The sequence below is a fragment of the Gracilinanus agilis genome, chromosome 4 (genome assembly GCF_016433145.1).
Source record: "Gracilinanus agilis isolate LMUSP501 chromosome 4, AgileGrace, whole genome shotgun sequence".
In the NCBI taxonomy this organism is placed as follows: domain Eukaryota; kingdom Metazoa; phylum Chordata; class Mammalia; order Didelphimorphia; family Didelphidae; genus Gracilinanus; species Gracilinanus agilis.
This window is the reverse complement of record NC_058133.1, coordinates 414,044,465-414,069,685: the sequence shown is the minus strand read 5'-3', so window position 1 is coordinate 414,069,685 and position 25,221 is coordinate 414,044,465. Positions and strand designations below refer to the sequence as shown.

General features: G+C 34.9%; 1 protein-coding gene across 4 annotated transcripts in view; it reads right to left on the bottom strand.

Annotated features, from left to right (window-relative positions):
- Window positions 1-4,991: 4,991 nt before the first annotated feature.
- Window positions 4,992-25,221, bottom strand: part of ESR1 (estrogen receptor 1) — a 327,238-nt gene continuing 307,008 nt past the window's right edge. For all 4 annotated transcript variants that reach the window (XM_044671713.1, XM_044671712.1, XM_044671714.1 and 1 more), the window contains 2 exons: window positions 10,978-11,161; window positions 4,992-5,767 (listed from right to left, as the gene is read on the bottom strand). In XM_044671713.1, the coding sequence (XP_044527648.1) occupies window positions 5,536-5,767; window positions 10,978-11,161 (416 nt within the window). In that variant the 3' untranslated portion in view covers window positions 4,992-5,535. The remainder of the gene's footprint in view (window positions 5,768-10,977; window positions 11,162-25,221) is intronic.

The window sequence follows — 25,221 nt, the reverse complement described above, 5'->3', positions numbered from 1 at the left end:
TTTTTACAATATATGTAACTTTTCACTGCTCTAATAGTGATAAAGTTCTTAAGTACTTTATTTCCTGGTCAAACTGAAAAGCTACTTTAGGGGGAGATTTCCATCAAGTCTCAAAAAGATCTAAGTCCTACATAACAGTGAAGCCAATTCCATGAAAATATGTGTAAATCTATTCCTCAGGTGTATTAACCCAGGACTATCCCAGGAAGACAGGGCTATAGAAGCAAAGTAGAAGACTTGAAGTTGAATATAGTGTCAGATATTTATCAGTTAATAATCCCGGGCAGTCAATTCACCTTTCCCAGCCTTTATTTTCTCATCTGTAAAACAGGGATAATAATAGCACCTACCTCACAGCATTGATTGATGTGAAATTCAAATGAAATAATATGTATAAAGCACTTCGCAAACATTGAAGGGCTGTATAAATGATAGTTTAATTGATTATTATCTGAGAGAATCCAAAAAATTAAATTAACAAATTTAAATTAATTTAATAATGTGAATTATCAAAGGGAGCTCTGAAGAAGAAAAGAAGCCACAACAAGGCAACCTGAAGCTTGATAAATATATGTGGAAAAAAGGAAGTAAAAGAAAGGATTATGATGGAAAACTTTATGGACTGAACCACTTGTTTCCCACATCACTCCCAATTTCTTGCCTCACCGGATTGTAATATTCTAGAATCCTCTTCCCAAATTCCATCACACCAAAAGCATAGCTGAGACAATTAGTAGTTCTTACTCATTAGAAACTAGGGTTTGGTCTGGGTATAGCTTTGTAGTAGCAAGGGGAAAAAGAGCAGGGTTGAGCTTTTAGCAAGAAAGAGAGCAAGTGCAAACCAAACTAAACTGCTTTTGTTTAATTGTTTATTTGAACATCAAAGAGGTTGAGAAAATTGTCTACAAGTTCTCGGGTACCCCACCAAATTCTTTACTTCTTAAAGGTGCAAAAGAGGTTTACATGTGTGTTTCATTTAACAAAGCAAGGCAGCAACGAAACAAAATTACATCAAAAAACAGTATGCATCAGCGAAAAAGCAGAATAATCCAGCCAACACATCATGACAGCTGAGCCTCCTCCCATAAAACAAAGGCTCTACAAGGAAAGATTATGTAGAGCACACCAAAAAAAGCATCGCTATCTGAAGCTGTGAGGGTACATAGACTGGCATAAAGTCGCTTGTTAATTCAAGTCTCTATGACCAATGACCTCTCTTCACTCACAGAGGGGTCGGTTGTTTGTGGCACCTGGTTTCTAGAGGGGATTGTGTGTTGGTTTTCCAGGTGCCTGCTGTGCAGCACATACACACTGAAGATGGGCTTGGAACATGGCAGCATTTACATATTTTAAAAATTCAGGCACATTTGGATGCAAAAAAGATAATAGAAACTTTTTTCTTTAATCTCTGAAAGAGTGCAAAATTGAAATGCTTAATAAAGGCAGCGATCACTTAGAAAATAACCTTCAGACTTAAAAATAGTCCACAGTTTTAATTAAGACAGAAATGCAGCTAGAAAACAGAAGAAAATTGCAATAATGGAAAAATGGATATTTGGTACCCACAATTTAAGTCATTTGACTCCAGTTGAAAATGTGTTAAATTTCTGGGATGTTGGCAAAGAAAATATCCAGGGATATATGCATCCAGCTCCCAGGACAAAATAGAATGATGATCAACGAGTAAAGGCATACAATGACCATACTGATTTTTTTAAAAAGGCTTTCCCTTTGCAAATTTGCCAGTGGATAGATAACACATTGTTCACAGCATCCACAGCCACCTAATCTCACTTTCAGAGGATGAGCAGGCCCTGAATAGACACCTCAGAGTTGGGAAAATTGTTATGAATGGAAAATGGTTTTGAATTGTTCCTCTCAAGTGATGCTGCCTCAAATCCTTTTTGGAAGTGGGCATAGTATAAATCCTAAATAAATAAATGTCATTTGGTTCTTTAGACCAATGGTTTTTACATCATTGCCATTCCAATGAATAGCAATTTCATTTTAAGAGCTATCCTTCCCACAAACCAACTCTTTCCAAACAAAATAAAACTGGGGGGAAACAATGTCACATTGCTGTATTTAAAACTGAATCATAAATGTGTGTGTGTTTTCTCTTTTCACTTACCTAACGACACAAGCTTTAGCTTTCTTTAAAAGTGGATCAGGGAAATCAAATCTGAGAGTGCTTTTCCTCAGGGGCTGGCTTTTGCAATGAATAATGAATATTAGATTTGACTTATTTATACTCCCTTGTTACTGTATGATACTCCATTAAGTCCATAGCTAGACTGTGATTAAAAGAAAATGTGGTCCGTCTCCTACTTTAGCTTTATTTCTTTAGAAAATGGCTCGCCTATTTAGGCCTGAAGCAAGTCATGTTCTTCATTCCCTATTTCTAAAAGCCTTAAAACTACCATTTTCTAAGTGATTGCTCATTTGAGCAGGTTATCTGCATGTAGTTTATGGGTCAGAGTTTTAATGGCAGATCCTTAATATGCATTTTACTAATCTACCCTAAAAAGCATTAGGCAATTGACAATCTTTGTATTGTCCTCCAAAAGGAAATGAAGAAGTAGATCCTACCTTTCCATCTTTAATTTTCCCAGAAAGGAAACTACTAATGATGGATCTCCAGCACATGCCTGAAAAAGGAAGAGCTGTCTAAGCTAATGTCAATCACTCACTCATTGCCATTTCGGTAAAGGCCAGGAAGAAATGTCTAAAATTGTTCAAGACTCATATAGAGCAGGCTACTATTGAGTCCATTCAATGTTTTCTTCCTGTCTTGAGCTTAGTGGGATCTTGACATGAATACAAACTCTTTGGATGAGCTAAGTAAAATCCTCCACTCAATTTTGTTTGGTTTCAGCTGGAATTAAGTCATCTATAGTCCTAGGGCGACGTTTTTTTTTTGTGTTTTTTTTTGTATTTGTTTTTGTTTTTTGGTGTTTTTTTAAAAAGGAAACCCAAGTATAAACATTAAAAAGAATCCATCATCCCAATGGCTACTGTCCACAAATATCAGTACTAATATTTTGGTAAAAGCAAAATTAGCTGCCCTGAATAGTCTTCCTTCTCAGGTCTATGCTTTGCTACATGAGATTGACCATCTTCCCATTTTCAGCAATAGGCACCTAGATTCATGCTGCTTTTGTCTACTATGGATATAAAAGTTGATATGAAATGTGATCCTTATGTAGATGAACAATCACCAGGCCTTAAATGACGGTGTACATGATAAGGTAGCTTGAAGAGTATCTAAGAGCTAAACATTTTGTTGGTTGGTTTTTTACATGGTAACCCAGTCAACCAAAATCTAAAACACAATCGCTACATTCAATCGTCTGATAAGCAAGTGATGCAATTTAAAAAATATATTACACTATATAAGGTGCATTTCCCCCCCCCCAACAAAATGACAAAAAAAGAAAAAAAGAAAAAAATATTTTTGAACAAATTAGTGATATAGACAAGTAAAATTGCCCAGAGAGTTAAATGCACATATACCAAAAATCAACATTGTTTTGTCCCTCTCCCATTTCCCAACACTTCCATCATGGCTCATACTGGGTGCCTGGAAATGAAAACATTTGATTTGCTTTATATATTACATATGATGAGAATCCCAAGCATCTGATCCTAGTTGTGATTTGCCAAGTCACCTCTCAGTCTTGTTTTGAATCTTAGGCTCCAGACCCATTGGGGAAGAAGGTGGCTAACAACAGCAAATGTTTTCCTTAGTGCCCTGGGCCCATGTGTGTCCTATTTGTTGTGAAATCAAAATCCCTCATGCTGCAGACTGCCAAGGGAACAGTTCCTGGAGTGGCTGTCCTAAGGTTGGGAGACCATTTCTTTTTTAGTTTAATTAGAAGGATTCCTGTGGCCCTGGGCTAACTTCATATTCTTGGCTTATGAAACAAAGTGGGCCATGGAGAAGACTTTTTCTAGGCTGAGCTCTGGGAAATAAACAAGAAAATATAATTTGATAAAGTTTTAGCCAGCCATCCCACCCTTTCCCAAATGATCTCGCCTGAGGCATCTAAGCCTACAGCCTGATTCCATGAGCATTAAAGCACTAACTTGATACAGTCCTAGCGGGCTAAGCATTCTGGGGACACAGCAAGCCCAACGTTGCTTGTCTGGACAACACAAAACCACTATGACCCAAGCTGAGCCTGCCTAAGGAAAACATGGGAGAAATGTAAGGGACAATGAATTTGCTCACTAGTGACTGGGCAACCCTAGAGCTGGGTTTGAACTCAGAAAACCATTGCATGTGTGGCTGAGGAACACCAAGCAGGTGCAGCGGTTCAGCCCAATCTCTTCCATGCTTTTCTGTTTCTCCATCTTTCTCTCCTGGAACCTTTTAATGCCTGGATGTAATTTTTTGTTTGTTTGTTTTGTTTTGTTTTGTTTTGTTGCCAGTTGTTAGCTAGATGTCTTCAGACTAAATGAGTCATTGTACTTTCTATGGAGCCTCATATACTGCTAGAGGATAATCGACATGAGAGAAGATTTTTGATATTCATAAAATCAAAAATGTTCACATGAAGCTCTCTAACCAGTCAATGAGACTCCCCATACCAAGGCAGGTCCTCCCACTGATTTCATTAAAAGCCATTAAGAAGGTTCAGACTCCTCAAAATAAAAAACAAAAACAAAAAAAGGGAGGAGGGGAGTTTAGTATGTGCATGGGGGTTCAACTGGAACAAACTTCCCTTTATTTAACTTTTGGCAATGGTAAGCATGAATTAACCAGAGACCACTGCCTCAAATGCAATTTATGTATCCTCTAAAACACTCTCTTCAATGATGCAGTTCTCAGCGAGCCTAAGCATCTGATACATTAAGCCCAAAGAGCTTTGGCAACGAGGATCAACATATAAGACTGGATGCATCTTGTATTGCTACAGTGGAAACAAACAGATAATCACAGGAACGTTTTACTATCACCATGCAATAGAGCAAAAGCTGTAGAATATGACTTTAATAAAAATGATACAGTTCTATAGGAATACAAGAGTAGGTTATAACTAACCCATGACCTATCCTTTCCTAAGCCAGCAATTAAAGAAACTAGCTGAAATTTGTGTAAGTTATTCTTTCTTAGAGCCAGCCAACAAAAGGCATGTGTTAACAGAACTGTTACCTGCCTACCTCCTAGGTCAGGGTTTCAACATGGCTTTAAAGCAAAGGGCCCATTGAGACCCAGCTCTTAGGCTGAGCTCAGTCGTGAAGAGCTACAGGAATCCTTAAGCTAATTAATGCAGCAAAGGGGGTAAAAAGAGCCATTGCAAAAAATTACAAGTAACTTGGCCCTGGAATCCCTGTTGGCTTATTTGCAACAACTGAATTTTGCTGTTGAGAATGGTAGCAAGCGAATGAATGGCCACTGATATTCAAAATCACTGGTGATGGATGCATACTGGAGTGTGTTTGTGTGACGTTATTCAGCTTAAGTGATGCATGAAGTAGGTATTATGCTGCTGGGATTCTCAGGACCTCATGGGATTTGGGACTCAAGAGCTTTTAGATTGTGGTGGGGAAACTCTCCTCATCCCTTGTGATATAATAGGTTTGCAAGGAATGCGATGAAGTTGACGCAGTGGCTAGCTGGTTCTGGTTGTCTTCGTCCATGGGGGCAGATCCTCTGTTCCCTGGTGCGTGTAAGCGGTGGGCATCCAGCATCTCCAGGAGCAGGTCATAGAGTGGAACCACATTCTTGCACTTCATGCTGTACAGGTGCTCCATACCTTTGTTGCTATCGGTTCACAGGAAGACAAATTGATGGGGATGAGTTTAGCCCAGCAAAGGTCCAGATCAATTAATCAATGAATCAAAAAGCATTTTATTTAGCATTTGCTATAGACCAGCTAGCCAAGAGTAGAAAAAAGAAAGCCAAGGTTAACTCTACTAGTCGGTCTTCAAACCAAGCACAGTTCTTAAATTCCTAGGACTACTTTTTTACCTTGACCTTCTAGGTACCATCCCTTTCTTTTACCTTTCCTTCCTGCTTTTCAAATCCCTTTTAAGTATTATTTTTGCTCATTAGAATTTAAAATACTGAAGCGAAGGGACTATCTTTCTTTTTTGTCTGTATTTGTACACCCAAGCAATAGACATATATAATGACTTCTTTTTTCTTATTTTGTTTCTTAAGAGGGACAAGACTCAAAATGAATTTTACAATTGCTATGATTAATCATCCAATTCAATAAGAAACTCTCTGAGTTTATTCCGGGAGCCAAGTCATTACAAATGAGCTCCTTCCATCTTCTCTTTCTGTTGTCTCCCATAATCAGTGTGAGTTTGTCGAGAATAGTGATCGTACAGCTTTTCTCCATGTATCTCCCATACCTAACTGTGCTTGTACATAGTAGCAGTGCAATATTTTTTTTTACTTCATGATATTCCATTATTAAATTGCTATGAGAGAAAAATAAAACATCTTGTAATAAAACATAATCAATAAATTGCCACCCCCTTTCTACTCCCCTTACTTTATCTCTTTCCCCACAAAAGAAATCCAACTAAAAATCTTCTATAGCTAGTGTTTAGAGGTCTCTGGTGAATAGCATCAAGATAATAGAGCAGAAAGTGTATGCATCCTTAGTTGTCAGAAATCCAGCAAGGAACTAGAGAAGTGCCTTTGAAAAGTAGAACCAAACCGTTAACACCACTTGGGCCTAAATTCAATTTCCTAAATTGTTTTGTTTTGTCATTTTAATTAAAGTATTGTCAAATGCCTTCTGGGCCTTGCAGCTTTCTTCCTGGTAAAAGCTAATGGATTCCATTCACAGTCAGGTTAAATTTAGTATAAGCCTTTAGAGAAACAGCATATGATAGGGGTCAAGTTGTAACCCAATATATTTTATAGGTTAGATGGACATCAAAATGCTATTTCATTTTCTCTCATATCATAACATTTAAAGCTTTAAACATTTCCTGTAAGTGATGGTAGTTTGTGGCTTTTCATAGAATGCTGGCAATTTTACAAACCCATGTTTCCTGACTCCATAATCCCTTTGCCTGAATTTGGAATGAATAAACGTTACATGTAAAGTACAAGTCTAAATCATGTAACCAACTAATTAGGCATCTTTTAAGATGGTCAAGGGAGACAACATAGCCTTGAAGTCAAGGAGATGATTTCCAGATCTGACTCTGGCACATACTGGCTGTGTGACCCTGGGCAAATCACTTAAACTTCTGTTTCCCAAGCAACTCTCTGAGACTAATAGTTGAAGAAAAAATGCCAGTCTCCATTGGTAAGGGAAGTTTCCTCAACTAGTAGTTACCTATACCAATGAAGACCCAAGTTTATTCTCTAATTCTAAAAGTTCTAGAAAGATATTAACAGCATTGAAGATGTTGGCCTTCTAGAAGACAAAGAAAAAATATATGGTTTATACTATAGGTCTATTTTAGTGTAAGGAAAAAAAGAATGTACTTTCTTTAAGGCTGGGGTCAATGTCTCAACAGGCAGGTTTGGGAAGAAAACATTTAGTTCCAATCCTATTCCCCCTATCCATTCTATCCCCCTTTAATACTCTTTATCAAGAGAAGAAAAATAAACAGGGATTCACCGGTTAGAAATGTGTACTGAAGAAACCAGAGCCTTCTCTTTCCCTAACTTCTGTGAACCATAGGCATTTCCTTAGAATTAATATGGACCTCAGAGGTCATTTAGTCCAGTCTAGTATCCTCCAGACTATTATTAAATCCAAACTTGCTGGACTTGTTGCAAAATATACCTTCATTGACTAAGAATTGGAAGACACTTCAGAAACCATGTAGTCAAACCCCTCCTTTACAGCTGAGGAAGCTGAGATCCAGGGATACTAAATAACTTCCCCAAAGATATATAGGGGACATCCATTTGTATGATGAATATTTTAAAAAGCAAATATTCCTGATTATACATGCCTAGAAATATTACTATTTTTAAACATTTTCCAGATTACACATGTCAATACAATTTTTAATAATCACTTTCTGATATTCTATGATCCATGTTCTCTCTCCATCCCATTTCTCCTCCTTCCCCAGGAGGGCAGATAATTTGATATAGGTTGTAGATGTATTATTATATAATATACATTTCCATTTTTACCATGTTGTGAAAGAATATTACTCTTTTTTTTCAAATGTATGTAGATGCTACTGTAAAATAAAATGCAACTTCATTTCAAAATCTTACTAAATTCTAAATCTTACTAAAATCTTACTAAATCTTACTAAAATAAATAAAGGGACATTTTGTCATTATTCACAACAAATATGAATAGTACATTTCTTATTAGTGGAAGGCTGTGAAATTTTTTGATTTTAAAGAAGGGTCCTCACACTCAGAGTGGCTGAATCAACAGTAATCACTTCTGTAATATCCCTAATAAATGGCTTACTTTAAAACTTCAAGTGAGGGAGAGAGAACCCATGACCTTTTGAGATTGTTTATTCAATTTTTCAATAATTCTACTTGTTAGAAATTGCCACATTAACCTAAAATCTGTCTCTCCAGTTTCCACCCATTGCAACCATTTTAACTCCCTAAGGCCAAGTAGAACAAACTCTGGATAATCTCTCTCTCATGTGGTAACACCAACATGGCATGTGGTAACACTTGAAGACAGCCATATTGTTAGCCTACTCTAAGAAAATTATCTACATTTCTTTGGACTAATTGTTAAATAACATTGGCTTTAATCTCTTCACCATCTTTGTTACTCTCCTTTATGCACTCCAGATAGACAATGGATCTTCCTAAACTGTGGCCACCAGAATTAAATCATCTTTCTGAGCCTCTGTTAAATCAGTAAAATGGGGAAATGATATTTCCAGGAGCTTCTTTATATCATTTTTCTGAAGAAAGCATTTAAGTAAATGGGAGTTTACTAAGATTGATTACTTTAACCTCTTGGATTTCAACTGGCTGTCTTTCCTCTCTCACGAATGCTTTGGGAATGAATAGAGAATTTGCTCCCATTGCATAGTTGTAAGCATTGATGGTAGATTCCATTTTTTCCTTAAGTCACAGCTCAGGACAGGACTTCAGGGTTTAAGTGGAATGTCATTTATTCAACACTTTTTTTGAGCACCTACTATTTGCAAAGTACTATGTTAAGCACTGTGGAAGTTATAAAGATGTTTACAACATGGTCTTAGCCTCCAAGGAGCTAAAAATCTAAATGGCAGGAAGGTTACCAAAAGTTGAGGCATAAATAATGTTTTCTGACTTTTCTGAGGGCAATCAAACACACAAGTCTTTGCCTCTTTTCTACAGTCTCTGGAAGGGGGGAAAGAAGTTATTATTCTAGGATATTTTCCTCTTGGTGCTTCAAAAATATATATAAATATTTCCCACATTACTGATGAAATACTTTAGCTTTCCTGGAGTCTATGAAGTAATAAAGTATCTTACTCGCTTCTGATCAGTTGGAATATTCACTCACTTAAGTTGTACCCAATTCATTCTCTGGGAACTCTAAGAGGAACATTTATTAGACCTGGGGCTTAAAACTGGGCACTACCACCTTCAGATATACACTATATTTTATTTTGATGAAATAGGGCTTCCTTCTGTCAGTATGTCAGTATGATGTCAGTAGAATGACTATTCTAGGACTTCCTGAAGTGCAGCAGTGACATGTAAGTTGTAAAAATAGGAAAGAGGGACAAATGCATGGTCAAGGTCATTGGAAGAGGAGTGTTCTCACAGCAATTGCACTTTCAGAATCTGGTTAACATCAGGCCGGGCAACTTTATTGGCCACTATATCCAGGATCAATCATCAAATATTTACTAAGTGCCTCTTATGTAATCAGCACTGTGCTTGGCAATAAAGATACAAAACAATGCCTCCCATAAAAGAACTTTCCTCCTATCACAAAAGACATATGCCTATGTGAATATATATAGACTAATTACAGAAAAAAGGAAGGAAGGAAGGAAGGAAGGAAGGAAGGAAGGAAGGAAGGAAGGAAGGAAGGAAGGAAGGAAGGAAGGAAAAATGAAGGAAGGAAGAAAGGAAGGCAAGAAGGAAGGAAGAAAGGAAAGGAAAAAAAAGATGGTGATAGAGAAAGGGACTGATACCTGGTGGGATTAAAAAAGACCTCATTTAGGAAGTGTTCCATAAAGAAGGAAACTAGAGAGATAACACAAGAAAGAGGAAAGGAGATGATGCATTGGAGAAAAGAACAGGTATGTGTAGCCACTTTGTCTTTATAGTTGAGTGCTAAAAGGGAGAAAAATAGAACAAGACTAGAAATGAAGATTGGATTTTGGTTGTGAAGTACTTCGGCTATTGAACAAGAAGTTTATATTTGACCTTAGAGATAATAAGGAGATAAAAGATTATAGTGGCTAGACAACTGGCCTTAGAATCAGGATAGGAACATTTCTATCTTTTTAGTATCTCCAGTGCAAACTCTTAGTAAATAATTGTTGGGTGTCTGATTCCACTATGATATTGATACTTCAGTATGATATTTATGCTTCAACATAAAGGAAGATATGGAAATACAGGATTTTTGGCAACTTAATAGGCTTCCTACAATTCAACTACAGATCAACATATCAGACTAGCAAAGACAAACCATGCCAAAAGCAGTATCCTCTTGCTTTTTTTCTTGTTCAATCATTTCAGTTGTATCTGACCATTTGTGACCCAATTTGGGGGTTTTCTTGGTATAAATACTAGAATTTTTTTGCCATTTCCTTCTTTAGACTACTTTCCTTCTATAGATGAGGGATTGAGGCATACAGAGTTAAATAACTTGCACAAGGTCACACAGCTAGTAAGAGTCTAAGACTGGATTTTAACTCAGGAAGAAGAGTCTTCCTGATTCCAAGTCCAGTGTTCTATCCATGGCACTACCTACTTGCCTTTTAGCAAGGGAAAAAGTGGAGGAAAGATTTTAGTTTTGCAATTAATATCAATACAGTGAATAGCAGCCCATGAAGGTGTCTCACCTCATGTGCCTGATGTGAGACAGGATCAGGAGGAGCTGAGCCAGGCGTCTGTGCTGTTGTTGCAAAGAGAGCCCAGCTTTGGCCATCAGGTGAATCAAAGTGTCTGTGATCTTATCCAAGACTCTGTGAATGTGGTCTTTTTCTTCCAAGGACTTCAAAGTGCTGGAAAGAAATGTATACACTCCTAGAAGAAAAGAAAGACAAAAATCCAACAGAATGTGAGATCATGGGTTGGTTAAAGGTACTTAAATTAAGATTTTTATTTTAAAATTGTCGTTGATTTCTTTTGTTTTTATTTCACCTTCATTTCCAAAAATATCCCTCCTCCCTTCCCTATCTGGTAAGCCACTACTTGAAAAAAAGACAGGGAGAAACAACGAAACCTATTAGCAAAGCTAATCAACACACCAAAAGGGCTTGACAATATTCTCAATGTTCTATACCAATAACATCTCAAACTTGATAAAAAAGGAGGAAGGTACATTTGTTTATTTCTCCTCTGGGTAATTGGTCATCATAATTATACAGGGGTCAGTTTGATTTTATTTTTTCCTGTTATTTCCATTTACATCCTGGTAGTCATTGTTCTATTGATCTTTATGTATATAAAGATGTATATATATAGTTGGTAGATCTACTTATGTATTTATTTATTTTAATAGAATTATTCCCATGTCTCTCAACTCCTCCCCACACAGTGGAAGATATCACCCAAAATGTATATATAAATTATGCCTTTAAGTATTTCTTTTTAACAGGTCTTTCTCTAGAGGTGAATATTCACAAGTCATTCTTCAAATATTGATTCTGTTGCTATATATTATATTCTCTTGGTTCTCCTCATTTCACTTTTCATTATTCATGTAGGTCTTTCAAAAAAATTAACCTGCTCATCATTTATTACTGCTTATTCGTATTCCATCAAAATCATATACCACAATTTGTTCAGTCATTCTCCACTTGATGAACATTCTCTTAATTTCCAATTGCCACTAAAAAGAGAAACTGCTATAAATATTTTAGAACATATAGGTTCTTTTCTTTTTGCCCTGATCTCCTTGGGAAACAAACCCAGAAATTGTGTTGCTGGGTCTAAGGATATACACAGTTTTTTTTTTTTTAAGGTTTTTTTTTTTTAAGCCCTTTAACTTCTGTGTATTGTCTTATAGATGGAAGATTGGTAAGGGTGGGCAATGGGGGTCAAGTGACTTGCCCAGGGTCACACAGCTGGGAAGTGGCTGAGGCCAGGTTTGAACCTAGGACCTCCTGTCTCTAGGCCTGACTCTCACTCCACTGAGCTACCCAGCTGCCTGATATACACAGTTTTAAAATTCTCTGGGCATAATTCCAAATTACTTTCCAAAATGGTTGGATAACAGCTCACCAATATTGTATTAGTGACCCTATTTTCCCACATCTCATGTAACATTTGTCATTTTGCCCTTTTTTTCATTTGAGTCAATCTGATAGGTGTAAGATGAGATCAAAGAATTGTTTTGATTTGCATTCTCCAATCAGTAGTGATTTCGAACATTTTTTATATATCTATATATAGCTTTGATTTCTTTAACCAAAAACCATCTGTACTCATCTTTTGACCACTTATCAATTGGGGGAAGGCTCTTATTCTTGTAAATTTGACAGTTCTTTATGTATTTCAGATATGAGACCTCTATTTGAGAAATTGTATATAAATTCTTGCCCCCTCCCCCCAATTTTCTGCTTTCCTTCTAATCTCGGCTATGCAAATTTTGTTTCTACAAAACCTTTTTGATTTAATGTAATCAAAATTATCCATTTTATATCTCACAAAGTTTTCCATCATTTTTACTCATAAATTGCCTTCCTATACAAAAACCTGATAGGTATTATGTTCCCTATTCTTCCACTTTGCTAATGATATCTCCTTTTATGTCTGGGCAATGTATCTGTTTTGATCTTATCTTAGTGAATTGTGTAAGTTATTGGTCTATACTTAGTTTCTGCCAAATAACTTATTTGGCAGAATACAAATACAAAACAATTGTTGTAGCAATTTTTAGCAAATAGTGGATTCTTATCCCCAAAATTTGGATTTATATTTTTGTCCAATACAAGGATACTATAATATTTTACTACTGTTTGTTATATATCTAGGCTGTTCCAATGATCTACCTTTCTATTTCTTATCTTGTGCCAGATAGTTTTGATAAGTACTGCTTTATAAAACAGTTTAAAATCTGGTACTGGGAGATCTCCTTCCTTCATTAATTCATTTGATATTTTTGATCTTTTGTTCTTCTAAATAATTCTTGTTATTTTTTCTAGCTCAATAAAATATTGTTTTGGAATTTAATTGGGATGACATTAAATAAGTTGATTAATTTAAGTAGAATTATTATTTTAATTACATTGGCTCTAACCACCCATGAGCAACTGCTATTTCTCCAAATATTTAAATTTGACTTTATCTGCTGGCAAAAAGTGTTTTATAATTATGTTCATGTAGTTCCTAGGATTGTTTTGGCTAGTATACTCTGAGGTATTTTAGGCTGTCTATAGTCATTTTATTTTATTATTATTATTTTTAATTAATTTGAATATTTTCCCATGATTACATGATTCATATTCTTTCCCTCTCTCCTTCCCCCTCCTGGAGCTGACAAGCAATTCCACTGGGTTATACATGTATCATTGTTCAAAACCCATTTCCATATTATTAATATTTGCAATAGTGATCATTTAAAGCCAAAATCCCCAATCATGTACCCATTGAACCACATGATCAATCAAATCTTTTTCTTCTGCATTTCTACTCCTACAGTTCTTTCTGTGGATGTGGATAGCCTTCTTTCTCATAATCATTGCATTGCTACTAGTAAAGAAGTTCGTTGCATTCAATTGTGCCACAGTTGTATCAGTCCCATAGATCTAATAGGTATACTATTCTTTGGGTTGCTGAAATTTATATAGTACACATTTTTCTTTTTTCACCTAATTTACTTGTAATCTCCCTCTTTATACTTAAGTCATTTACCCATTCTGAATTTGTCTTGGTATAGGGTGTGAGATATTGATCTAAATCTAATCTCTCCTGTACTATTTTCCAATTTCTCAGCAGTTTTTGTCAAATAGTGAGTTCTTGTCCCAAAAGCTAGGATCTCATCTGTGGTTATTTTAAATAGATGCCACTGTCTTTTCTTGAAGGTCTTTGCTATTGATTAATAAAAATGTTGATGATTTATGTGAGTTTATTTTATAAATAAAATTTTAAATAAATTATTTTATAAATAAAATCTTATTAAAAAGTTAAATGGCTAGGATTTTCTTTATCTGCCATTATATAATATGCAAAAAGATTATTTTATTACTACTTTACCCATTCTAAGATTCTTTCAATTTGTTTCTTTTCTTATTGCTATTGCTATAATTTCTAATACTATATTAAATAATATTAGTGATAATATTAGGAAGGCTTTTAGATTATTCTACTTACAAATTAATACTTGCTGGTGAATACTTTATGTCTTTGTGATTTCATTGGCTTGGATGCAACTACTCCACACCTTATTGGATCATGGAAGTAAAGGTAAAAGTGACCTTCAAAGTCATTAAGTCCAATTTGGTAATTTTATTTTTATATTTTTATTTTATATTATATTATATTTACATTATTTTATATTTTGTTTATATTAATATTTAATATTTATATTATATTGTATGTTATATTATAGATATAATAAAATATATTTTATATTTATATTATATTTATATTATAAAAGATGAGGAAATTAAAGTTCAAAAATGTGGTGACAATCATATTATTTTTAAGTTAAAACTTAGAGGCTGGGATTCAAGCCCTTCATTTTATACATTAGGAAATTGAGGCAAGGGGGCAAGGAGAGATGAAGTGGCTCAATCAGAATATGTCACAGAAAGTAAATTGAAGGTCTAAGATTCAAACCCAAGTACTTTGCCTCTAAAATCCACACTACACATATGATCTTTTTGATTTGCTATGTCTGAAAAAATGTTTCCCATGGTGACCCCCTTTTGGTGATTAAGCCTTTCTGTACCTGGCTACTGGTCCTATGATAAAATAAATACAGTCCCTTGTTGGGCCTCTTCTAAAAAACATCCTGGATTGACAGAACCAGCTAAAGCTTATATTTGGACTAAATAACCTTCAGCAACCCAAGAACAGTTTATTTCCATAAGATAGAATCATAATAAGAGTTAAGTAGATAAATAGCATATAAAATAATTGAATAGGCTAGAGAAGAGGCTTAGACCTGTTGTGAATTCATTGGCATCGGGAATTCCCAGTAAAGAAACTCTTTTTCTTATCATTTTAGAGTTATCTAGAATACTGTGACTTATGATTAAGTGACTTGCTTGGAGTTACTCAGTTAGTATAGATCAGAGGTAGGACATGAACTCCAGTTTTTTTTACTATCTACTAAGATATGATACTTTTCAGAATAGCTGGATAAATATTTAAATATCAATAGCAGGCAGCAGGTGGCATAGTGAAGAGAGCATTAGTCTTGAAATTGGAAGATTCATTTTCATGAGTTCAAATCCAACTTTGGACACTTACTATTTGACCCTGGGCAAGTCATTTAAACCTATTTGCCTTAGTTTCCTCATCTGAAAAATGAGCTGGATAAGAAATGACAAAGCAATCTTGAATCTGCCAAGAAAATCCCAAATGGGGTCACAAAGAGAATAAACAACAACAAATTTCAATAGCAGAAATATCTAAATTTTATTGTTTTTCTTTCCTTTTTTATTTTATTTTGGTTCTTTTTTTAATTATTATTATTTTCCAGTGACTTTTCATCATCCCAAAGAACCTTTCCTTATAACAAATAACTACAATCAAGTGAAGCAAATCACTACTTTGACCATATCTGAAAGTGTGTGTCTCATTCTACACCTATAATCTACCACCTCACTGCCATACTCAGAGAGGCACACTACTCCACCAGTCCTCTGAAATCATGATTGGTCACCAAGTTGATTAGAAGTCTCATCTTTTTCTTTAAAATTCAGTTTTATTTTATTTTCAAAAAAAAGATTTAAATTCTCTTCTTTCTAAATCTCCCTCAAATGAGAAAGTATCTTAAGATTTTCAGACAGTTTTGATGTATCTCTTCAGAGAGAGGAATATAAAAATAAAGTAAATAGCATTATCCCAGCCCTTCCTCCCATGGAAACAAGAAAGCCTAGAGTTCCCTCTGAAGCAATTAGATTTGAAAGTAAACATTTCTGTAAAAATCCCCAAAGGGAAATGCAAATAGCCCTTATCATGCTAGAAAATCCTAAATATCTTAAGCAAGGTTCTTTTGGTAAACCATATACCTTAAGACCATAAAGACAATATAAGCCATATATTATCTGATAAAGACTAATAGGTAGGAAGGTGTTAGGGAGGATAAAAAATCATCTGTTTAAGGCAGGATGGATGCAACCCAAAGGAAGTAGGGAAGCTCATATAAACTCTGCTTCAACTAGTCAATCCTACCTAATAGCTCTCATTTTTAATCACACCCTCTTCTCTAGTCAAGAAGTTCTCTTTGTTATTTTCCTCCTCCAAAACTTATATAGGTTCATACTGCTCTACTTGCAAGAATAACCTTGCTTTTGGAATTTGTAAAAATATAGCAATGCTTCAACAGTCTTTTAAAGTAACCACTTGAGGCATATATCCTCCACAATGAATTCTCTATGACAAATCAGTTCCTACCTCAGAAGATAATTTTGGAGAAATTGGAGTGGTACAATTCCCTGTTATATGGAGCCATACTGATTCCTTATAAATTACTCACAATTTCAGATCAGTAGGAAGCTCAGAACCTGTGAATTCCTATATGGTCTAAAGGTGTTCCTTCCTCTTTAGGATCCCCTAATCTCACCAAGACTATTTGGATAATGGTTGGCATATTCAATATATTAGAGTTGTACATAGTATTTGATACAGAGAAGAATGTTAGAAAGCAATTTTATTTTTCTCCAAACTATGTGCTTCAAAGAATCTACTTGCCTCCTTTAGTTAATCAACTATTTAATCAGCAAATTTATTGGGTGCCTATTATGTTAAAGACATTCACTTTCCACCTAAGCTTGCCTCTTCTATCTCTCATTTTGTAACTGCTGTTAAACTGAAATATTATGGTCATAAAGCACCATAACCTGTAGGTCAGATAAAGGAAAAACACCTACTCTTCTGATAGGAATCCATCATAAATAAGATACTATTACCTAAAATGAAAAATAATCTTGAAAATGAAACCCCTCAGCAACTATCACATGCAAAGTAAAGATCTCTAAGGTCAATAGAATAACATGACTTTTGAATCATAGGAATAAAAGATATCAGGTGTCATCTAGCACAGGGGTATCCAACTCACTACCTCTGTGCCATGGCACAGCAAAACTCCTGAGTGTCCTGAAACCGAATAAACTGAAAATAAAAGCCCAATAAAATGCTGATAATGTTAATTTGAGATTTTCTATGTCAAAATGCAGCTTACCCCAGGAATTCATTTCTATTTGAATTTGATAACAGTGATCTAGTACAATCCCTCATTTTACAAATGAAAAAAACTGAGGATAAGAGGTCTGTGAACTTGTCCTAGGTCACACAGGTAGTGAATGACTAGAAAGCCAGTAAGGTGCAGTTCAATAATATTTCCATTTGGTGCCCAAAGATCCACTAACCTAAAATTATAAAAGTACCTGACATTTAGTCAATGAATTTTACATACATTATCTGATTTGAATCATACAAGTACCCTGTAAGGTACAGTAGCTGCTATTATTATGTCCACTTTAGAAACAAGCTAACTGAGTCTCAGAAAGGTTAAATCTTTTGCTTAGGGACACATGACTAGTGGAGAAAGAGAGAAACACAGAGACAGAGATAGAAATTGAGAGATAAACACATACATATGTGTATGTATTCATATACAAATACACAAGCATACAGTTAAGCACATAAAAGTAACCACATACATGTCAGTACATATACATGTGTATATACATCTACACATATGTGTGTGCATGTGAATGTATGTATAGCTCTGTTTATACTTATGCATATCAACATATTCATACTTATATGGCAAAATTTTAATTCAATTTTTTCTGCCTCCAAGTTCTTCAGTTTCTCTTCTATATCAAATCTATAATGAGAAAGCAATAGACCAGTGATTCCCAAAGTGGGCGCTATCGCCCCCTGGTGGGTGCTGCAGTGATCCAGGGAGACAGCGATGGCCACAGGTGCATTTATCTTTCCTATTAATTGCTATCAAAATTTAAAAACAATTAATTTCCAGGGGGCTAAGTAATATTTTTTTTCTGGAAAGGGGGTGGTAGGTCAAAAAAGTTTGGGAACCACTGCACTAGACAAATGATGAGAGACAAAAGAATTGACTATAATTTTCTGATTCAGTTTATGGAGAAGGAATTTTTATCAAATTTAGCCTACTAGTAAAAATATAGAAAATAGGTCAATTTTTGGAGAATTTTATAATAGTCCATGGTTTTTATAGATGATGGATGGTGAAGGAAGATCGTAATGGGGAATAAATGAAGTTCATTGCCAAACTGCTTATTGACTCCACCTCTTACTATTTCTCTTTTTAATCTATACCCCCATGGCCAGTGTGATGACACAACACTCCCTCAGTTTCCCAGTTGTCTTACATCAGGAATGAGCTGGGTGTCAAGAGAAACTCTGACAGTAATCTTACTATTAGTTCCTACCACTTACCTGTTGTCTCTCTCATTCACTAGGTCTTATCATACAAAGGACATACAAGGAATCCAGAAGAGAGTTTGTGACTAAATATTTAGATTTGGGAGTCATTTGCATAGAAATAATAATAAGTCCATGAATGCTGCTGTTGCTGATGGGGAGACGAGGTGACAGAGATGAAATGGAAGGAGGGAGGTAAGGAGAAAAGGCTGAGGATAGGACTTTGCTGTATCTCTAGAGTTGGAATATAAGAAGTATAATGAACCAGTAAAGGAGACTGATGAATAATTAGCCAAAAAAGAAAACTAAAATAGAACAGTGACATTATCAAAAGCTAAAAATGAGAGTGGTATCCATAAAGAGATGGTAGTTAATAGCATAGTCAAGAAAAGTATTGGATTTGGAAAGTAAGAGATTACTGGGAACTTTGGAGATAGCAGTTTCAGTTGAGTAATGACATGTGGCCAGAAACCAGATTACAAAAGTTTGAAAAGTGAATGAGGATATGAATTGGAGACAATATGTACAAGCGAACTTTTTTTTTAAATTAATTTTGATATGAAAGGGAGAAGAAATATAGGGTGATAATTTGAAGGAATGATAAGATCTAATAAGGGTAGATATAATCTTTGCTGATTATTGTGCCCATTTTATGGATAAGGAAATTCTCAGAAATGTTATGACTTGCCCATAGTCACACAGCTAATAAATGTGTAAGATGAGATTTAAATTGAGATCTGCTTCACTTGAATTCTAGTACTCTATCAATAATGCTATACTGACTTTCTCTGCTCCTAAGGGGAGTCACATTTTTTTCATTGATTTATTTATTTTATTGATTTCAACATAAATAACCATTATATTGTAAGTTTCTTGAAATCAGGTACTGTACAATTTTTTATCTTTATATCTTCAAGTTGCCAAGCAATAACGAGATAGTGGAAAGGACAAAATTTGAACCCAGAATTTGGACTTCTGTCTCAAAGTCCAGTGCTATTTTGCTCACACAAAATTGCTTGGAAGCGGTTAGGAGTGGTTCCTTCTGTTTGTTTACCCTTAATGTGAGAACTCTGTAGCCCACTATCCTGACTTGCACATTCTGAGTGCAAACATTTCACAGTGCTTCCTTTCAATGCAAGTGCAAGATTTGGCATTGTGACTTCTGGCACTGGAGCTTTCTCTTATGCAGATGAACAGAGACTAGTCTGTTTCTTTGTTTGTCTCTTTGTCTATCCTTCCCTCTTTCTGTCCTTCCCTTCATCTCTCCATCTATGTATCTATTCATCTAGGGATTTACCTATGTATGTTGCTATATGTTGCTACTACCTATCCATCTGTCTTTTTTATATTTAAGTGAAAGTACTTCTTTTTGAAGAAAAGTCTCAGCATTTTGAAGAAATAGTTTTTCTTCACTGACTCATTAAATTCAGACTTTCTCAGGAAAAAGATGCATTTTTTGTTGTCCTACTCTGGCACAAGTATAGCTTTTCAACATCACAAGGTCATTGTGAAGTTCAAGAAATAATATATACATAGTGCTTTGCAGACTTAAAGCTCTATAGAAATGTTAGCTAAGATTATTATCAATTTGTTCTTATCAAAAGATATTTTCATGCCTTATAAATATACTTCATGTAACATCTACTTTCTTCAATCTTGTTGAACCTCCAGCTGTTGACCAGTCATCATATTTGTGAGTTGTCTGGCCAAAAAAAAAAAAAAAGCTCACCAGTCATGCCCCTCTGCCACCCTCAGCTCCATGGAACCATGTTAAAGAAACAATCAAATCTTCAAAATTCCCAGAATATTGCAGTTATTCTGTCAGTAAGTGTTAATAAATAAGAGCAAAACAGGCTGCTGGCAATTTCCATGTCTCAGTTGTTTTACTCACTCTGCATCAATATACTTATTTCCCCTAACTTATGCCAGCCCTTATACAGTGAGAGCCCTAAGACATATTCAGTCAACAAAGTAAACTTTGGCAACTCAGGCTGCTGTTCTGAAGCAGCAAGGAAAAAAATCTGCATGTCATTATCCACTTCTGAAGTATTGCTGGCATGCCTGAGCTTTGACATATCTTGAACATTGCAGCCAAAGCTGAGAGATTTAGAAATGATCTGTTAGTTCTAGAGGACAAGGTCCAGTGGTGGACGTTAACATAGAGTGAAACCACATGGACCTCCCAAATGGAAATGATCCCAGTCTCTTGCTTTTTCTCTGCTTTCTGAATCTTTATAGATAGCAGAATTATTACTCAAAGTCTAAAAGCACATGAGGATAGGGAGTGGGGAATGTTTATATTAACCTGAGCAGTGGGATAGTTATGTAAATGGTAAAGTATTTAAATAGGCTCCATAAAATCCTATTCTGATTCCTGCTGTGGAGGTGACCCTAAGTTAGATTTTCAAAAGTTATGGCAGCACAAGCCTTGGCAAAGTCTCCTAAACACCAATCATGATTCTAGTACCAAACTGAGGTTGTTGTAAGAAGCCTGACCAAGTTAAATATGGAGAGAATCATCAAATAGTAGGTTAAAACTTAGGTCACTTCTATTTTTTGGCTAAGGTAATCCATTAAATAATGGGAAAGTCTTATAACAACTGCCTTCTACTTCACCAAATCTCAGAATTGGAAGTAACCTTAGAAATCATCTATTTGAAGTCATACTTAAGGAATAATCCCTTTAATAAAATACTTCCCACTTTGACCCAGCAATAGTCTGTATACTCAAGAAATCAAAAATAAAGGGGGGAAAGATCTATTTGTACCACAATATTTATAGCAGTTCTTTTTCATGGTAGCAAAGAATTGGAAACCAAAGCAACATCCATCAATTTGGGCATGACAGAACAAGTTGTGGTATATGATTGCAAATGAAATACTGATATACCAAAGGAAATGACAAACAGAACAATCACACACACAAAGCAACAGGAGAGATGTGAAATGATGCAAAATGAAGCAAGTAGAACCAGGAGAACATTGTACAAAGTAACAGCAATAATGTACGATGAACAACTGTGAATCTATCAGCAATGCAAGGATCCAAGACAACCCCAAGGAACTCATAATGAAAAGGACTATCCACTGCCACAGAAAGAATTGAGAGTGTCTGAATGCAAACTGAAGATACCATTTTTCATTTTATTTTCTTCGTGAATTTTTCTTTAGTATAAGTGATATGTCATCTTTTACAGCATGCATGATTGCACATGTACATTGCACATGTACAACTATAACATATTATCTGCCACTTTAGGGAGGGGAAAGGTAAGGGGATGGAGAGAACATGAATCACAAATTTCAGAAAATAATTATTAAAAGTGTATCAAATGTAATGTGAAAAAAATATAACTTTTATAAAGATATTTAAAATGTGAACTTGAGGCCCTTTACCATCATGTTCATTTTTCTCGAAAACTTGTTAGCTTTTCAGTGTCCTTCTTAATACATGGTTACCAGAATGGGATATATTTCTTCAGATGTGGGCTGGCAAGAACAGGGCACAATTGGACTATCCCCTAACTAATTTGTGTACTTTATGTCTCTTAATTCAGCTTAATATTACACAACCTTGTTTTTGTAAGTTATCACTTTCTTTACTTATTTTGAGCTTGCAGTCCATTGCTACTTTTACATCTTTTTCAGATCAACAGTTGTTGTCTAACAATATCTATCAAATTTGTAAAGCTGATTTGTTGGACCCAAATGTAATACTTTAACCCCTATTCAAATTCATTTTTAGAGTCATAGACTTAGAGCATGAAGATATCTCCAAGGTTGTCTAGTCCAAATCACTTAATTTGCAAATGAAGAAATTGACACCCACAGAGATTAAGTGATTTGCTCAAAAGTCAGATGGGCCCACCATTTGAAATCATCAAGACCTTTTAAAATCCTGACTCCATCATTTAATGTTTTAGCTATCCTTCTTAGCTTTGTGCCACCTGGAAATCTGATAAGCATTCCATTTATCCCCTTATCTAAATCACTGGTTAAAATAGTAAATAGTACCAGACCAGGTCCGATTTCTAGCTCTTCACTAGAAATCTATTTTCAAGATTACAATGAGCCACCAGTGATTTTTCATTGGATCAGCTTTTGAAACTAGTTTTGAATCCAACTAGCTATATTGCTACATAGCCCACATCTCTCCATCTTACTCAAAAGAATAGCTTGATAGATAGTAAGACAAATAATATCTCTATTTCTCTCAACTATGGCACTCAACACATGATCTGTCACAAAAGGGAATGAGATTCAGAGCCAGTGGCGGAGTGATAGGAAAAAATCAGTGGGCACTAAGAATCATACAGTTCAATGAATACTAACTTTATAGTTGGCACTTCTGATGTAACCCTATTTCCAATGACAAAAAATGAAATATTAATGGAACTGAGCCACATTAATTTGGACATTCTTGTGATATATGAAACCAAGAAACAAAAGGAAGTTTTAGCAAAATGGAAGGATGACTAATAAATTCTCCATGAAGTGACTAGACAGAGGGGCTGGAAGTACTTGTTTTATGGTACACATTAGGTCAAAATGTTGCAGTATTTCTTAAGACATTGGTCATTTCATCTTGTAATGTTCAGGATGAGTATAATTTTTTTAAAAAGACTACTATAAAGATCATTGTAGCTTATGAATCATTTTATATTATAGAAGATAGAGTGATAAAGCACTTCTATGAAGAACCCAACGTGTAATGCAGATGAAACCTTCCAAATCAAAGCCAATACATAATGATTTCAATGTCCTAAGATGGGCACAGGGATGGGTGGCAGGAAGTGTGTTGAATAATATGGTTCAGATATTGGAAATGAAAGAGATAAAGCCCTTAACAGTCTGGCTTCAGCCTTCATTTCCAGGATAATTAGAAATCATTTCTATATACACACTCTGTTTTAGCCACATTGACTCACTTACAATTCCTCAAATATAATATTCCATGTCTCATTTCTGAGCAGTTGTTCCCCCAAACCTGTAATTCACTTCCTTATCATCCATACTTTTATTAAAAATATTTATGCTGTGCATATGTTTATTTCTTTTCAAATGATATATATATTCCTTGCATGAGAGGACTGTTTCTTTTTCTTTCCCCTCCACCCCTGACTTTTTTTTTAATCTCCAGCACCTAGAATAGTGACTGGAGCATACTTAATACTTAATAAGTGCTTCTTGATTCATTGTAGACTATCTCAAAACTTCATGTCATATATATGTATATAAATATATATGTGTACATATATATATATATATACATATATTTATTTTCAAGAGAAAGTTGGAGGGTTCTGTGGATGAAAAGCACCAAATCACATCACCCTCACCATTCTACAAAATTGACCCTTCTTTAACAGTTAGGAAGAATTGGTTCCTGATGTGGAATTCCTATCAGAATTAGATACTATATGCAGTCAAACTATTGATGCTAGTTAATGAACAAAAGCAAAAATCAATATCACATAAGATAAAAGAATAAAAATAGGAAGAGCACACTATGTATAATGGCAATGACTTCAACTTGACTTATTAAAATGGTGATAGAAAAGGTAGAGAAATTATATATACATATATCTAATAACCCAAAATTCTCTGTGCATTTTGAAGTTTTAATATTTTAGAATTATAAATGCTATAAGCTTATAAAAATATCATTTGAAAGTTTATTCGAATTTTGTTTATATTTATTTAATTCTATGAAGAACCTATTTTTAATTTTAACAATACAGAACACAATAACATTAGACATTGTGTGTATAACAGTCTCTACATAATACTTTCCCAGGTCAATGAATTGGTAGAGGAGGTCTTCTTACTTCACTACTTCAACCAATTGATTTATCTCTTAGTTTTTTTCTCTTATGATAATATAACACTATTGTTTATATATCATAAGCACATTCTTGGGATGATCTTAAGACTAAGATTCACAAATGCAATCTTTTCAGTCCTAAGAAGCAGCAGATAAAACATTTTACAAAGTTCAAAAATTGATAAGAAAGACATGTATGACATAAGATGTTTATAGTCAATTTTGAGGAAGAATTAATTTTAAAACTAATTAACCTTTTGAAAATTGTTTTCATAATTTTGTAGCATTTATCTTTATGAAGTTAAGACTGAAAACTATACTGACTTTTGGGACATACTGTATTATGATTTTGATTAATATCATTTCTCATGGAAGGTTAACTTTTTTTAAAAGTGTCATCAGATCTTGCCTTCTCTATACCATTCACTTTATCGTTTGGAGTTTCTCCTGAGGAGACCATTGTCAAAAGCTTACCTGTTCCTTTCTCCAGTTTTCATCAATGTTTTTTGATATTGTCTAACTAGCCCTGAAGAACATGGCGAATTTTATCTCATTCTAAGGAAATATTGACATCTCTTCAAAAAGAGCAGTGGCAAGATGTAATAGAGATGGATCTTTAGTTTGGTGGAAGCTAAGTAACTAGATAGAATAAGCACTGGAGTGTAGCTGGAGAGAAAAA